Source organism: Cadophora gregata (assembly GCF_030347475.1).
Source record: "Cadophora gregata isolate MNR1 chromosome Unknown scaffold_16, whole genome shotgun sequence".
Lineage (NCBI taxonomy): Eukaryota > Fungi > Ascomycota > Leotiomycetes > Helotiales > Ploettnerulaceae > Cadophora > Cadophora gregata.
In genome coordinates this window covers 772,054-788,154 of record NW_026695939.1, presented here as the reverse complement: position 1 = coordinate 788,154, position 16,101 = coordinate 772,054, and the positions used below count along the sequence as shown (strand labels likewise).

At 48.7% G+C, this 16,101-nt stretch overlaps 7 protein-coding genes across 7 annotated transcripts; 3 read left to right on the top strand and 4 right to left on the bottom strand.

Annotated features, from left to right (window-relative positions):
* Positions 1-138: 138 nt before the first annotated feature.
* Positions 139-1,439, top strand: ONS95_005520 (uncharacterized protein; the record flags this gene model as incomplete). Its single annotated transcript, XM_058498931.1, has 3 exons — positions 139-743; positions 788-1,353; positions 1,402-1,439. The coding sequence occupies 3 exons, from the start codon at positions 139-141 to the stop codon at positions 1,437-1,439; spliced, it is 1,209 nt and encodes a 402-aa protein (XP_058351198.1).
* A 407-nt stretch (positions 1,440-1,846) lies between these two features.
* On the top strand, positions 1,847-2,980 carry CAP1 (F-actin-capping protein subunit alpha; the record flags this gene model as incomplete). Its single annotated transcript, XM_058498930.1, has 7 exons — positions 1,847-1,903; positions 1,959-1,977; positions 2,030-2,145; positions 2,199-2,288; positions 2,339-2,391; positions 2,443-2,580; positions 2,629-2,980. The coding sequence occupies 7 exons, from the start codon at positions 1,847-1,849 to the stop codon at positions 2,978-2,980; spliced, it is 825 nt and encodes a 274-aa protein (XP_058351197.1).
* A 901-nt stretch (positions 2,981-3,881) lies between these two features.
* ONS95_005518 (uncharacterized protein) lies at positions 3,882-4,633 on the top strand (the record flags this gene model as incomplete). The annotated part of the gene is made up of 3 exons (XM_058498929.1): positions 3,882-3,994; positions 4,282-4,408; positions 4,472-4,633. 3 exons carry the CDS (start codon positions 3,882-3,884, stop codon positions 4,631-4,633), a joined length of 402 nt encoding a protein of 133 aa, XP_058351196.1.
* A 565-nt stretch (positions 4,634-5,198) lies between these two features.
* ONS95_005517 (uncharacterized protein) lies at positions 5,199-6,097 on the bottom strand (the record flags this gene model as incomplete). The annotated part of the gene is made up of 2 exons (XM_058498928.1): positions 5,832-6,097; positions 5,199-5,770 (listed from the first exon to the last, which is right to left on the bottom strand). Exons 1-2 carry the CDS (start codon positions 5,848-5,850, stop codon positions 5,199-5,201), a joined length of 591 nt encoding a protein of 196 aa, XP_058351195.1. The 5' UTR covers positions 5,851-6,097.
* An 87-nt stretch (positions 6,098-6,184) lies between these two features.
* ONS95_005516 (uncharacterized protein) lies at positions 6,185-7,632 on the bottom strand. Its single transcript, XM_058498927.1, has 3 exons — positions 7,312-7,632; positions 6,965-7,161; positions 6,185-6,828 (listed from the first exon to the last, which is right to left on the bottom strand). The coding sequence occupies exons 1-3, from the start codon at positions 7,475-7,477 to the stop codon at positions 6,286-6,288; spliced, it is 906 nt and encodes a 301-aa protein (XP_058351194.1). The 5' UTR covers positions 7,478-7,632; the 3' UTR covers positions 6,185-6,285.
* Positions 7,633-8,412: 780 nt separating this feature from the next.
* Positions 8,413-10,175, bottom strand: MCH1 (putative monocarboxylate transporter mch1; the record flags this gene model as incomplete). Its single annotated transcript, XM_058498926.1, has 2 exons — positions 8,413-9,116; positions 9,170-10,175. The coding sequence occupies 2 exons, from the start codon at positions 10,173-10,175 to the stop codon at positions 8,413-8,415; spliced, it is 1,710 nt and encodes a 569-aa protein (XP_058351193.1).
* A 1,412-nt stretch (positions 10,176-11,587) lies between these two features.
* Positions 11,588-13,650, bottom strand: ONS95_005514 (uncharacterized protein; the record flags this gene model as incomplete). The annotated part of the gene is made up of 5 exons (XM_058498925.1): positions 11,588-11,745; positions 11,840-12,515; positions 12,578-13,346; positions 13,398-13,541; positions 13,592-13,650. 5 exons carry the CDS (start codon positions 13,648-13,650, stop codon positions 11,588-11,590), a joined length of 1,806 nt encoding a protein of 601 aa, XP_058351192.1.
* Positions 13,651-16,101: the final 2,451 nt, after the last annotated feature.

Below are 16,101 nucleotides of genomic sequence, written 5' to 3'. Positions count from 1 at the left end.
TTCAGCAGGGGGGGGGGGCTCTGGGGGCCTTGATAAAGCACTTGGCGATGCCGTGAATAGCCGCCTCCACGATCTTAAGAAAAGAGTCAAATTCCCCGGATTTCCTGCTTGTCCTCGTAATGTACCGTCCAACACAATATGAGGACATTACAGACATGGTTTTCGAAAGGATTGATCCCGTCACGCTGGCGGGCGACCTTCAAAATCCCCATTTTACCACCGTCAAGGTTCTACTCCACAAGTCCGCCATCTGCCCGGCTGAATTGCCCCATTGAGTACTCCACCAGCCCGGTACTGAACCATACCTCGCAATCCGCTCTCCAGAATACCGAACTTCCACCAGATGTTCGAAACGGCACTACGAAACGAATGAACTTGTTTCAATCGATCAATGATGCCTTAAGCCTTGCACTCGCTGCCGACGAGTCCGTCATATTGTTTGGTGAAGATGTTGCGTTTGGAGGAGTGTTTCGGTGCAGTATGGGCCTGGCAGAGAACTTTGGGTCACAGAGGGTCTTCAATACACCGTTGAGCGAACAAGGGATTGTTGGTTTTGGAATCGGAGCTGCTGCTGAGGGAATGAAGGCAATTGCGGAGATTCAATTTGCTGATTACGTGTACCCCGCGTTTGATCAGTTAGTCAATGAAGCTGCGAAGTTTCGGTACAGAGACGGAAAAGAAGGAAGACATGTAGGAGGCCTTACAGTCAGAATGCCATGCGGTGGCGTGGGACATGGAGCATTGTATGTTCGAGTAAAACTCTCCTTGACTTAGCTGACATTTGCAGGTACCATTCGCAGTCGCCAGAAAGTCTATTTACACATGTTCCTGGTCTTCGGGTGATCATGCCTAGGTCTCCGATCCAGGCGAAAGGATTACTTCTCTCAGCTATAGCCAGCAATGATCCATGCGTATTCATGGAACCAAAAGCTTTATATCGAGCTGCAGTCGAGCAGGTCCCGACTGGAACTTACTACCTTCCTCTATCCAAAGCAGAGATTATGAAGGAAGGTTCGGACTTGACCATTGTGTCATACGGACATCCTCTGTATACTTGTAGTGCTGCAATTGAGAAAGCAGAGAAAGATCTTGGTATCAGCATTGAGTTGATAGACTTACGGACGGTATATCCCTGGGACAAAGAGACTGTACTGAAGAGTGTGAGGAAGACCGGGAGGTGTGTGGTTGTCCATGAAAGTATGGTCAATGCTGGCATTGGAGCGGAAGTCGCTGCCAGCATACAAGAGGATAAGGAGACATTCCTCAGACTTGAAGCGCCTGTCATGAGAGTTGCTGGGTGGAGTACGCATATGGCCTTGATGTTTGAACGATTCAACATTCCTGATATTGCCAGTAAGTTCTTACATTTCGTTCAAAGTTTACATGCTAAACTCTGGAAAGGGGTATACGACAACATCAAGAAAGCCGTGGAGTATTAGTAGGTCGTGATGATTTAGATCGAAAGCAAGCAGTTGCAAGAGCCAAAATCCTTACCCCGACGAAAGGGAGTGAAGCCACTGGAAGGGTAGTCGAAATACATGGTCAATAAACTGTTAAAAATGAGGGCCACCCAAAAAGATCGGCTCAGCAACTTAGCTAAGAATACAGCATCCAAATATCAGAATACACACATTGCATAGCTTGGTTCAAACCACTTACTCTTTAATGACCTGCCTGAAGTATTTTGGGTACAATCACGTGATAGATTGTCGTTCCTGCTTCAGCCACATTTGGAGGGGTTGCGGCTTTAGCGTCTCTGTCTCATCCCCATAATCGACCTCAATCCAGACCTCACAAAGGCCGGTGAGGTAGTCGCGGAAACCCAAATCTTCAATAACTTTCTGTGATGTCTTCATCTCTGGCTACAGTTTCCACCTTTGTGGAAGGAGCTCCCCCGGGAGAGGTATGTTTCCTGCGCCCCGACTCAATAATGGACGCTTTTGCTAACCTGTGTACAGCTTGCGGATGTCATAGCAGGTAGAGGATTACCTTCTCGATTAATGCCATCTTTACTAAACTTTCGGTATAGATATCAAAGCCCTTACGATCGATACCCCCACACTCGTGTCCCAACTAGGACCTGCGTTCGAGAAATACAACGAAGAACAATTCGCGACGGTCAAGCTGCCTGGTAGCAGTCAACATGTCAGTTCATGATACTGGCAAAGAAAGGAACGCATGCTGACCCTTCTCTGTAGGTCATAGTCAGCTCGCATAACTCTCTGGGGGACGGAAGATACTACGATGTCGAGAGCTCGTCCAGTTTCCAATTCGATCACAGCACACAGGCATGTTCTTATACCGCAGGTACAGCACCATGGATACTGATGGGATGCAGAAAGCAAGTGCGGTACAAAGCTACGTTTTGGAGAGCAGCCAATCAGATTTAGTGTACGTCTTTCGGACACAACTAGCTATATATCAGTACTGACAGCTTGACAGGAAGTCTCTCTCAAAGAGTCTAGGATCGCATGTGAAAGAGCACTTCCCAAATGCATCATACGGCGTTTATCCGATCGAAAACGACTCGAAGGTTGCCATACTGGTGGTGGCTAATAAATACAGCCCAAATAACTTCTGGTACTGCTTCTATGGTCTATTCTCCAAAGTTGAAATTAACATTAATAGGAATGGCCGATGGCGATCACTTTACATTTTCGACCCCGCCTCCTCGTCTCTCTCTGGAGCCATCAAAGTCGATGTACACTACTACGAAGATGGAAACGTCCGACTTCTCACCAACAAGCCAGTTTCGGCCTCTGTCTCCTCTGCATCTGCAAGCACAATAATTCGGGAGATCACTGTTGCGGAGAAGAAATACCAGGAAGAAATAAATAAGGGATTCAACAATTTGAGCGAGGGCGCATTCAAAGGACTGAGAAGACAATTACCGATCACCAGGCAGAAAATTGAGTGGGATAAGATATCTGGCTACCGTCTTGGGCAGGACATTGGAGGGGGAAGCAGCAACAAGAGATAGCCGTGCTACAGGTAGTAGCCTGTTAGAAATGCAAAGACGAGCCAGCCAAACATGTGGAGAAATGAGACATATGCATAACGTAAATTTTGGCTATGGAGATGAATATTATACCACAACATGGACACGATGTGCTCACTAATATCAGCAGCTTTCATTCCGCCTGTCCCACATGCAATTATGCTACCAAAGTACTGCTTTACCTATAGGTAGGTAGGCCCCTAAAACAGTCTTCCTCCACTTCCACTCCGTCGCCTTTCCCCAATGTGGGGCATGTGCCAGAGCCCCCCTCATACTCCAAACTACTCTTTTAGGTTTGGGGGAGACGGCGATCGCCCGAATAGATCCGAATACCTACTCGAGCGTTGATAGACTGAATGTGTACGTCTAAATACCAAATCATTTTTAGGGGACGCGATACGCTTACACCGAGCCCGAATATCTTCTTCAAATCCTAGGCGTCTGTTCCACCTCCACCCCCTAAGTAGGCAAATTACTCCGGCACTTCCCCACAATGAAGGCCCAAGAGATCAGCCAATCGGCCGGCTCATGATGTGCTGACCGCAATTGCTGTATTTGTTGTCTGGGCTCAGGGTGGCCGAAGCTCGGCATCGCGTTTTTAGCGTCTCAGCGGAAAGAAAGTCGGGAAGTGAACAGACAGACAGAGAGACGGAGAGGCCGTGATAACATCTATCATCCCAAACCACATTTCCACACTCCCGCTTTACAACAGACCCCTCACCCTACCTAACAACACTCCTTTGTCGCCGTCCGCCCATCACCTTTTCGACAAGCACACACGACCTGCCATTGATTGCTGCACCAGTTCGATCTGACTGCCTGGCCTCGGTGACAGTCCTGGAACCTCAACCCACAAGCCAATCCCCCCACACACTCAGCAAACATGTCGAAGGAATACACATACGCCGACGTCTCGTCGCACTCGAGCAAGAAGGATCTGTTGATGGTCATCCACGACAAGGTCTACGATACTACTGCTTTCGTTGATGAGCACCCGTGAGTAGTCCCTTTCAATTTCAGTTACGCAAGCTTCTCGGAAGGGCATATCTAGTGATAGGATGGCATCTTAAAGGCACGCGGGCACTGGCAGGACATAGCTAGATCTTTGAGGGTTACTATGTTTCTGTTGCGGCTTGTCACAGTTGTATTTTGCTTGAAATTATGCCCAGAATGGAATTCCCCGTTTCGGACAGCTTGCGGCAATGACCCCACTTTTGCTGCTTATTACAACCCTTATTTCTGTTTGATAGCATCATATTAATAGCTTGCTAACTTGCTTCCAGAGGTGGAGAGGAGGTTTTGCTTGATGTTGGTGGCCAAGACGCAACTGAGGCCTTTGAGGATGTTGGACACAGTGACGAGGCACGAGAGATCCTCGAGGGTCTGCTGGTTGGAGAGTTGAAGCGCCAGGTAAGAATTTCAAGCCCGTTGCAATCATATCTCGAATTATAAATGATTGACTTATTCCTACAGCCTGGTGACCCATCACCCAAAGTTGCCGCCCCATCTGGCGCCACAGCTACGTCAGGCGATAACACTGGTATGGGCGTGGGTCTTTATGCTATCATTCTCATTGGTGTCGGTCTTGCATACGGCGTCTTCCAATACACAAAGAGCCAAGAAGGAAAGGCATAGAGGGAATGATTGGATATGGAGTGGGCGGGTGCATGCCATCGTAGCGGTAGAATGGAGGCATGGATGGGACGGGCACATTTGTTGCATTTTCTCTAACGTTAACACCGTCTAATAGACTACTTCTTCAATTTCTTTCCTTTTTATGGATTATGTGGGTGGTTTTGGGCGGCATTTTCTCATTGCTGGACCCCGGAATTCATGGCTGGCTTTTTATCGGGTAAACGAAGTGGGTTGTCTCAACACTCCCAAGTCCTTGCAATTGGAACTACGGATATCAAAGAATTGCTATTCTTGATGTGACCAACGTTGCCAATCGTTTCAACCACAGTTGCAAGCAACCTGGCTCAAGGCTTTAGACAATCATAGAAGGCTGGAAGCACACTGCAATCACAGATTATACGAATTCACAAGCAAGCAACCAGGACCTCCAGGTCTACTTTGGCACTCAAATTAGCCTTTCAAATCCACAAAGATAGAAGCACCTTAGCTCCCAAATGCCAACGCTCAAACGCCATGCACATGCTCATAAACTACCCCTTCCCTCCAAAATGCGTCCCTTTTCCCCTCAAGCAAACATATCATCATACTCCTCCTCTTCGTCATCCACGACCTTCACCACCTCCTTCTTCTCCAACATCTTCTTCCTATCCAGCGGACACGTCCCCTGCAACCTCAACCACGGACCCACACACTCCAAATCAAACACATGCGTCTTATGACACGGCAGCCTTACCACCAGCGGGTACTCGTCATCCAGGAACACCTCATTGCAAATCGGACACACGTCGCTCCTCTTCAACGTCTTCTTATCCACCCGCTCCAGCGCATCCAAGTAACTCTGCGGCACACCCTCTACTTTCGTAGGTGGAGACTCGATTTGTTCGTCCAGGTAGGTGATTAGCGAGGTCAGATAGTCCTGGTTGCGTTCATCGGAGGAGGTGTTGAGCAGGGCGCGGAATTGCTCTTGGAGGAGGCGTTCCGTTGCAGCGACGTCGACGGGTGTGGGAACGGAGTGGGCGTTATTGTGCGGGGTTGGGAGGGTGGAGGTTTCGATTTGGGATAGCTGGTTGAAGAAGGAGGACATGGAGGGGCGGCGAGTCCGCGCTTTGGGTGCGTCGGTTTTGATGTTGTGCTCGACTAAGAGGTAGTTGTTAGAGGGGTTTTTGGAGGGGTAGGTTGAGGAGGGGATGGTACTTGCTTTCGTAAGGGCTTGCCATGGTGGGCAGATTATGGTGTATGAGAAATTGTTGGTTTGAAATGGATTGATCCAGAATATATCAATTGAGAAGATCGTGAAAAGCGTGGAGGTGGGAAGAGAATCTGGTGGTTTTTATGACGGACGAGGATAGCAAGGCAGTGAATAATACGCGTTGCCGCTTAAGCTAAGCTAGGCGCAGGGGTCACAAAGCTGGCCAAGGCTGAATGTCAACAAAGCAGCTTCAACGGGACGAGAGTATCGCTCAGTAGGTAGAATTTTATTTCATTTAGGATGGTTAGATATATAACAACTTATCCTTGAATAAACAATTCAAATTATGTCTGCAAGTCATCCTATCATCATAATTCTTCATTCTGCTTCTCTAAAATGTAAGTTACAAACGTATTTTTGCTTTGCCTTTTTGAACCTTTTGAAGGATCCCATTTTGATTTCTTCAGCCCTCCAACCCCTCCGTTTCTCCAACTCTATAAACGAACTTCTTTCCCCCGGATCCCCCTCCCTTCAGTAATCTCAATCCTTCCTCCACTCCCCTCAACCCTCCATCAACAACTTTCCATGGATGACCTCTTATCTCTCCCTTCCCAAGCCATTCAAACAACTCTCCCGCAAAATCTTTCATCCCACTCACAATCTTCTCATCCGGCTGTTTCGGCATCCCCTCTTTATACCTCCATTCATGCACAGCGCCTACATACGTGTACCTGACCACTACACCCTCGGGGATCTCTGCCTCGGTGTAGGAATTCGCGCCAGATACAACCGAGATGATACCGCCTGGAGAGAGGAGTTGGGAGATGGGGATCCAGGATTTCGATTTAGAGTCGGAAATGCAGTCTATTGCGTGGAAAGCGCGGAGAGGTCCGAGAACAGTACGCACTGCGGACTGCATGGTGTTTGTGGAGGGGAGGTAGGAGATTAGTGTGTCGCCTTTGGAGGAGTCGAGGAGGGGTGCGATCGAGGGGATGGTAACCCCGTGCTGTGTGAGAGACATGTTAACAACTTAAAGCTAACGCCAATATGATTTGTGCAGTGTTAGGTTGGATTAGGTGATAGTTACGAGTTTGATTATCAGAGAAGAGAACGTAGAGAAGTGATGTTCAAAGAAAACTTACTATAGATATGATGGGATGGATGTTTGAAGCAATAGCAAGCTTGACGGCAAAAGATCCAAGGGAGGAGGATGCACCGTAGATGATCAAAGGAGTTGGAGGAAGAGGTGTTGAGGGGGGTGACCATGGTGCTGGAAGACCTTGAATCTCAAACAGGGACAGGGCAGCAGTGGTTATCACGAGAGGGATCGTCGCTGCTTCTATTGACTATTAGCCAAAGCTCCAGAATAATTCCACGCTGTAGACTATTCTCATCTGATATTTCTCATTAAGCGAGCATCGCAGTAAGGTAATATTGATCAATGAAGGTAAATGAAAAGTGAAGTTTCTCTGGAGGATAAAATACAAACCTTCGAAAATCATCTCATCCAGAATCTTGAACACAGTATACTTTGGTGCCAAAGCATATTCAGCATACGTGCCACCAGGAGTAAACATCGGATGAAAGGCCGCCACACGATCTCCGATCTCGAATTCATTCACATTCTCTCCCAACTTATGGACCGTGCCCGCCATATCATCGCCGCTATTGAGTGATATTTTGCGAGCTGTGAGGTGGAGCCAGTCTATTGACAGGAGTCAGTACGATTGGACTGTAAGAAGACAGGATGGTGAGATAATAGGATAGCGAATTGTGAGGATAGAAACGCAGAAAGGCAACACCTTTCACATTGCTACTCGCAATCTCAACCTTGACCAGCACCTCACTAGGTCCAGGAATCGGGATAGGAGATTCCACAATCTCAATCGTGAGTTCCGGGAGCGGATGGACAATTACTTCCAGCATCGTGCTTGATTCATGTCAATCAAGTTCAATTCGATTCAGTTTAGCTGACTCCGTGTTGATCCTTCTTCAAAGTATCGGATCTCGCTTACACAAAATCAAAACAAACACCACAGAACTTGACCAAAAAAGAAGTCCGCACCAGTAGTTAGGAAAGCATTAACAATGGCAGATTTGAGCGCCAAGTTCAGGCAAGGGAACCAAATTGATTTACAATCACCCATCCAGACACGTCTGCAGCATGATGACTAATTGCATGCTACTCCCCAGGATGTCCTCTGGGGTACAACATAGTCAGCCAGCCAAGCTAGGAAGTGAGAAAGCTTACTTTTTTGAGATGCACGATGACATGCTTTTCTCTGTGTCGGATGACTGAGCCGGTCTTCCTTTTTCAGAGCGACAGGAGTCAACTCTTCGACGTCGATTCTGCGGCTGGACATCGCCGCCCCGATAATGTACTTCCTTCCACTTGTAACACGAGAACACTGCTGGTGAAAACTTTACCAAGTACAGAAATTGAGAGATCTGACCGAGAGAATACCACAAATCCACCTGGAGTAAATGTCATAGATTCTCTGTATGTTCGTGTTCTATGCTGTATATACAAAATTCGCTAGATTCAATGCAATCCGCTAAACCCAATGCAAAATCGTGTTTCTCATATATCTCACACTGAAATCCCCCTCTTGGTCCATCCCCCAGGACCCTTCCACGCCCAGATCCACAACCCACAACCAATCCACACACTAATCGCCATCGCCCAGAATGTCGCTGCATAACACTCCTTTCCATAACACATAACATCCTCTTCTTCCAGTCCCAATTTAAACGACCTTGCTTTGGCCGCCATCTGATACACCTGACTGTACACGACGCCCCAGAAGGTCGCTCCAGCGGCTGGAACCATAGCCACGATTCCCCAGTTAGTGCCGAAGTTCTCGACGCCCCAGATGACGGAGATCATGAGAGGTGTGAGCGAGAAGAGCGAACCATAGCCGGAGCCGATGAGTGAGGAGACGATCCAGAAGCGAGAGCCGTGGTTCTGAATCAGGCCAGAGGCGAGAAGGATCTGGCCGAGGGAGAGGAGGAGCGCAGAGAAGAGGAGGAAGCTTACGCGGGAGATGGAGAAGCGGGAAGGGCGAGGTGGTAGAGAGGCTAGAGAGTTGGCCACGGAGCCGAAGTGGTGGGTTGTGGACGGGGGAGCGAGAAGGTCGGTGAGCGTGCCGAATAGAATTCGTGCTGCGGTCGAGGTGACTGCGACAATCGAGACGTGCGTAGCTGCTGTGGTTGGAATGCGGTTTGGGTCGGCACCAGGAGGATAGAGAGTTCCTATAATAGTCCCTAGATTTGTGATAAAAGCTTCACCGGGTCCTGATAATCAATTAGTCCGATCCCTTGGCAAAACAGTGGAAGCGGAAACGTACCAGACACGAAGAAGAACCCAGCAGCAAGCCACCACATCGTATGATCCTTCAAAAACCTCCTCGTCTCTTCATTCAACAACCAAGTCTTCTTCCTGGCCTCTTCCTCGGCATGCGCCTTCGCCTCTTCCAACCTCCTATTCTCAACAGCCTCCTCATCAGAGCCACTTTCAAAAGATCCATATCCCCTGTCCGCTCCGCGGAAGAAGGCACTATCCTCCAACAACCCACTCCTCTCCAGCTCCTCAACAGCTTCATCAATCAACTCCTCCTCATCCACGATTTTCAAGAAAAAAGTGCCCGCCATCCCAACGAGGAACAATGTCCCAGCGAGAAACACAAAGAACCTAAAGACGTCCACATCGCCATGACTGCCGTCTGGTCTCCGCTCATACAGAATCCTACTTCCCACTTGACTCTGCCACATCCCACTGAGTCCAAAAGCCGCAATGGGACTCGCAAGCGCCAGGCCCTTATGCTTCCCCTTCCCGAAGTTTTTCGCGCACGTCGTGACAGCTGAAAGGTACATGAGCGTTGTCGCACAACCGATCACCACAAACGCCGTGACCATGACCGCCAGCGGCCAGCCCCGTTCAGCCGTGTACCCATAGACGTCCTTCGCACCGCTCTTATATGTAAACGCGGCTAGCAAATACCCCATCGCAAACAAGATCGCAGAAGCGAATGACAACGGCGCCGGTCCGACTCGGTCGCAGATATATCCGAAGAGGGAGACGGGAAGGTAGAGAGCTATTTCGGCGGCGCTGACGACGATGTTGACTTGCAGTTGGGTGTAGCGGAGGCGTTCTTGGAAGAGATGCCCATACAACGAGTAGGCGGTTATGGAGCCGGCGCAAAGGCAGGATGTAATCGCTGAGGCGAAGGAGATGTATCTGATGACATCTTGGCGACGCCGTTGCTCTTTGCGGTTTATGGAGGAGGAGGATGAAAAAGAGGATCGTAGGGAGACCCTGTCGTTGGAGAGTAATGGAGTGCGAGTCGTTGCCATTGTGCTGGCGAGCTTGCTTTCTTCCAGTTGTAGCTAATACGGCAGCTATGCTGGAAGTAGCTATTGAGGACCAAAGTGGTTGGTTGACCGTTGCTCGAACGGTCTCTTACAAATCTAAATCATCAACCAAGATGACAATAACAATGAATTATATACAAAGTCGAGCTTTTGTAAAAGACCTGGAGAGATTTGAATGTTGGTGTCTGAAGCACGACATCGACAAGAGGAGGCTGGCGCTGACTCTGACACGTCCATGACCCAGGCAGCGAGCTCGGAGCCTCGGGCCTTGCAAATGCGTTCCTGACAAGGGTCACTTTATGTCTTCCTCGCGCATGATCTGTTTCAATTCTATGATATTGTTTTCTCTTCATTTCTCTAATCATAGGATAAACTTGAATAATTCAAGTTCTTGGTTTCTACTTTTCAAGTGTTCATACCAAATTGCCTCCATACCGTAAGTAAGTATGTCGCAATGCAAGGAAACAATTTATCTCGTAACCATAGCTGCACCCCGCATCACCCCTCCTCGCTCATTCAGTGGCACAGTCGTTGCAGTGGCTTCCTGAAGGTCATGCGCTGAAAACCGTACGTAGCCTCGATTACTTTTACCTCTGACCTCTTATGGTACCGAGCTGCAAGCGGAAAACCTACAAACGCAATCAACCCTTATTGTAGTTGTGTTTCTCTCCAAGAAATAACAATGACTGGCTCTAAAGTCTGGTTTCAGCCTGCCTGGCAAACTACGCACGCGAGCTACTGCACGTGTAGTACCAGCAAGCCACCCCTAACTCACAATGATGCAAGTAGGGCGTGGTATCACGACAGCTAAAGATAAAATGCACATGAGATCTTGTACTGCACGGTTGCCAAGTCCACTCTCGCAGCAATTTCAACTCGAATTTCTGGATATCGATTTGGTCCTTCGACTTTAAAGACATTCCATTTATTAAACAAGAGTCTGAGCAGCGAGAAAATGAGAAAGTCAAGGTACCCACACAACAGTTGGTTCCCTTCATGTACTGAATAAGATTATGTTTAGAGACAAAATCGAGCTGAAGGGGTATAATAGGATACGTACGCATCAAATAGCATTCCATCGAAGTACGGTTCTGTGGTATAATAGGACTGATGTCCAAGAGCGGTGATATCCATGCTGAAACCGTAACCAGATATGTACTCCCTCGCCCGTACCCTTCCCACCATTGACCAACCCAGTCAGTTCTAATCCATACAAACTCCTAAAAAATGCCCGATACCCAAGTCTAGACTATGCCGAGTGCGCCGATATATGCAATGTTGTCCGTCTATCCAAATCATCGAATCGCTAAATTATATTCCCTGTATCCAATTCATTCTCCTGGATACCATTGTAGAATGTCCGAATTCGTAACTCCAAGGTCGAAACGTGCAGGTCAACCTCGACCTCTGTTCTGTCTTACGTGTAAAGGCATGCGATCAGCACCAGAAATCAGGGCTGCTGCAGGTGGGTTTATCGGTGTGAATCCCATTCCCGAGAACGGGTTTCTCCTCTCCTGTGGGCTAGCTGGAGTGCTGAAAGATCTTTCAGGACCTGTGGCTATGTTAGTGGTGTCTTGGACAGTTACGTAGGATCGGGATCTCCATTTCTCGGATCTTGGATCCAGGCTGGAAGGAATAATACGTACTGGGAGGTGCAGATGTCGCCGTAACGTAATCTGGCAAAGCGTCGCTGTAACTCATACCTCGAACAGGGGCTCGAACAGCAGTTCGGTATGATGGAACCTTCGTCAGGTCTCCGAGTTCTGCAAAATCAAGATGCTCGTCCGGGGTTTGCTGGCCACTGGTCACTCTAGAGTGCCTAGTATGGTCTTCCTCACTTGTCCGTCTGCTCAATGGATTACTGTTCGACTCCGAATTGTGTTGGTCGAAGTAGCCCGGTTCGCTCTCCATCTGCCTAGGTGCAGGCGTACTATGTCCAGATCCGTTTAATCGTCTGAAGCTACTATTCCGAGACATACCATTCGGATCTAAATCCTGCAGTCGAGACTGAAGAGCTGCTGGAGGAACAGCGCCATTCTGATTGGCCACTGAGTTCAGTGAAGCCAGATTCTCGTGTGAGCCTGCTCTTGATAGACCGTGAAAAGGCGTGTTCATCCCAGATTGTGGCGCAGGAGTCATAATTCCGGTATTGTTCATATCGGCATACAGCTGGTCTAGAACATGTTGTCCATACAAAGGAGGTGCATGCTGTGTCATGTCTATTGATTGCGTGCTCATTGGAGTTTGATCAACAAGTTGGCCATCTTCGTTGAGAGGCATATTTGGTGAGATAAATATAGTTACTGGAAGCGTTGCACGGAGCTATAAAAATAAAAATAAAGTCAGCCATATTCCCCAAGCACTAGAACAGCTAAGTATCGTACCTCTGAAACGTGCCCATCTGGGTTATGGAGAGCAATGTTGAATTTGACTTTGTGTCGTATTTTGATTCCGTGAACATCCACATCTTGCAAGCACAACTTCAAAGTCTTAGGGAGCGGCATTCTCTCGGTCAAAGTGTAGCCATCTTGCCCATCATCATTCATCAGATCCTGGTAGTTGTCGTCGCCCAGCTCAAAAACCCAAGAATCGACATCCCGTTGATTCTTGTAATGCCTTTCCATATGTTGAGATGCCGCGGGCAATGTGAATTCCTGTACCTCGAGCAACTGGCATTTTATTTGACCGATCCTCAATCCTTTCAGAAGAGAGGTAAATTTCATCTCAACATCGATTGCAGTCCCGAAAATAATGGCCTTTTGTGGAATGATAATCTGGTACTCGATCTTGTTCGGCCAAATATTCTCCACGGTCATGGCATGGGCCAATTCCAACGCGGATGGATCAAGGGTTCGGACGATTCGAACGGGCTTGTGTGCATGTAGATCGTATGCCAATTTCCCTCGAGCAACTGTAGCCTTCAATCGGTACTGGATGTGACTGTCTTGCAGACCTTCCACACTCTCTGCAAAGCTTCCCGGAATCACGATCTCGAACGGCCACTCGTAATTTCCAGACGGCAGATTGCAACCCCGCGAATTGGATCCTCCACCTCCTCCAACGAATGGGGGCCATTTGTGGTTAAATATCTCGGTCGTCTTGTCGAGTCGATTATTCGAGATACCGGTGGGAGTGAGTCGTGAATCGTTCCATCTGTCAACAGATGTTAGCCTGGTACGACCAAAAGAAAATCGGCAGACTTACCCAACCTTCAGTTGACCTGTCATTCGCAGATGTACATCTTCTACTTTCAGAGCACTTGGGAGGCACAGGACCACCACTCCCTTCAACAGCTGGCTCGAGGCCTCGTTTTCAGCCCCACGTAACACAATGATTTCATTGTCGAGGCTACAGACATATCAGCTCGAATCCTTTGTAGTAAAAATTCCTGAACATACCGAATCTCAAATAGAGTCGCACTGGTCTTGCCAGTGACAGCACCAAAGAAGCTGGGCATCTTGGCAAAGCTGTATCATTAATCTCTGCTGATCAGAGTAGTGGCAGGCACGATGGGAGCCAAGAAGTGGCAATGCTTGAGAGCGCGAGAGGGCGAGTTTATATGGAAGCAGAAAGAGGACGGGAGGGAGGAGAGTGGCTAGTGGAAAAAGAGAAATGCGAGTCAAAGGAGAAAAAGAAGCCGACGGGAGAGAGAGGCTGTACTGTAGAAAGAAAACCAAGACGAGATTGATGGCTGCGCGCTCCTTCCTGGGATGCTCGCCGGTCTCGTCCGCCAGGCCAGGACAGAGCACAGGGCAGATCTTGAGAGGGGCTGCGCTGTCAGGCCCATCCATTCCTCTAAGGTTTGGGTGAATATTAATGAACCATGGTCTGGGACTTAGGTTTGAAAGCGCCCGAACCGGAGAAATTGTGCCCACTTTACTGTATTTGCGTACCAAGCAAGATGTCTGATAAAAGTGTAGCTAGGCAGGCAGGCAGGCAGGCAGGCAGGCAGGGCATAACAGGCCCGCACAGGGAACTACAAGGCCTGCATTTTACGCTCAAATAGAATCGCCGTCCCTCTCTTGGTACCCGGACCTCTACTCGCTCTACTCGCACGTCACTTCGGCTATGCGATGCGATGCGCCTGCGCCATCCTTGAGACCAGGCCAGGGCGCTCGCAGCGAGTGGGGGTCACCCTTTCCTTCCCTTCCCTTCCAGCCTTCCTCGCCAAACTTGCCTCGCCTCGCGTTGTGCGCCTGTGTCTGCGCCCCCCCTCCAAAATAATCAGCCAACGACTCTTCCAGAACAATTCCCGACAGAGTGGAAGCGTTCATTAGGTATTGTGGTTGACAAGCATACCTCATGACGACGCGGTGTAACTATGCAACAACGACAAGACGACGGCGGCGGCGAGATTATGGATAGACAGGAGGCTAGAGAATTAGTCAAGGTACGGAAGGTACGGCATTTGACTGCTAATACTAGCAAAGTTATTCGTATAGCCCGAAGTGCCAATAGCCACACTTTGCTTTCCATTTACTTCATCTGATAATTTTCGATATACAAGTACAGCGAGGCTCCACCTTTTTGCTGCAGGCCTCATCCGAGCATCATACAACATCACCTAAGCCTCGGCCAGACCAGACCAGCTCGTCAGACCAGGCTGGGATGGACCACTCCCATGTCCCATGTGTCAATCATCTTCTTGCATGCCTCCTTTGATGCGTGCAAGAGGGGTGAGCGAGTTGCATCGGCATCATTATTTGAAGTAAACATCCAAGAGGCTCATCAAGACCCTCCTGATCCACCCACGACCACCTTCCTCACAAGCGGAAAACAGATTTCGATGGCCCCGTCCGGTCTTGGTACGGTCATACTGGATCCATCCAGGGCAGCACATGCATGTATCAACGGGTACATATCTACAAAAATGTCTTGAACATGATACACATTCCGCATCCTTACCTACCTACTTACTCGTTCCATCATCACGATGCCATACTTTAGCTAGATCAAGACCACGACCCCATGACTCACTTTCATCTCTCTGCTCATCGTCATTGTTTTCTTCACGAGTCGCCTCCCAGCCTTCCATCCGATATCGTTGAGTATCGGCTATTACACGTATTCCCGAGGTTTGGATCACACCACTCAAGCATTTCCACGTGCAGCTGGCTCACGCAAGGTAGCTGCTTAACGCCTCACCAAGCGGAAAAGTCAAGACCCGCCAGAGCCCGCCGCCGCCACCTGTAACCGCAAGGTCGAAACAAGGGCAGCTCGGGCAGGTGGAGCAGAACCAGATAAACAATTGTGGAACGGCCGCACTTGTGGACCCTCTGTGAAATCGGTGGACCTGAAAAAAATCCTGCGATAAGGAAGCGGGTCTGTATGGCGTCTTTTATGGCGATCGGGCTGAAATCCGATCCAGTGTTTTGCTGACGCCACACCACCAGAAGGCGTTGAGGCGTCCCCTAAGCAGCACGCATTCGAGAATGGGACAGGCGGCCCGGCTACGTGGCTGGTGAGTACCGCTGCGATTAAAAAGTCAAAAGTCAACACTAAACTTCTTGAAGATAACATACAGTAGCTTGCAGGACTTGCGGCTGAGAGTTCTTGAGTTCTGATTCCAAGTCCATGACAAGTCTATCCTATCCATCAGAGACTTTGCAAAGATAAAGAAAGGTTCCCAAAAGGTCCCTCTTTACTCGACTAGCCACCGATATCTCCCGATATGTCTGAGTTCAGACTGTGCTTTCCGAAAATCTCCGTGTGATTTGATGGCCTATTAACAAGGTAAGCAAAGACATCAAAAGACAAGGAATGAAATGAGCCAGTACTTTCAAAATTATTGGTCGGCAAGGCCGTAATACAGCTGAAAGGTAAGAGCACGGCATGTGAATAAGGATAATTGTCTAACTTTTCAGTAGATACAGTACTAACAAAACATCAAGCATTCAACACATGTGAA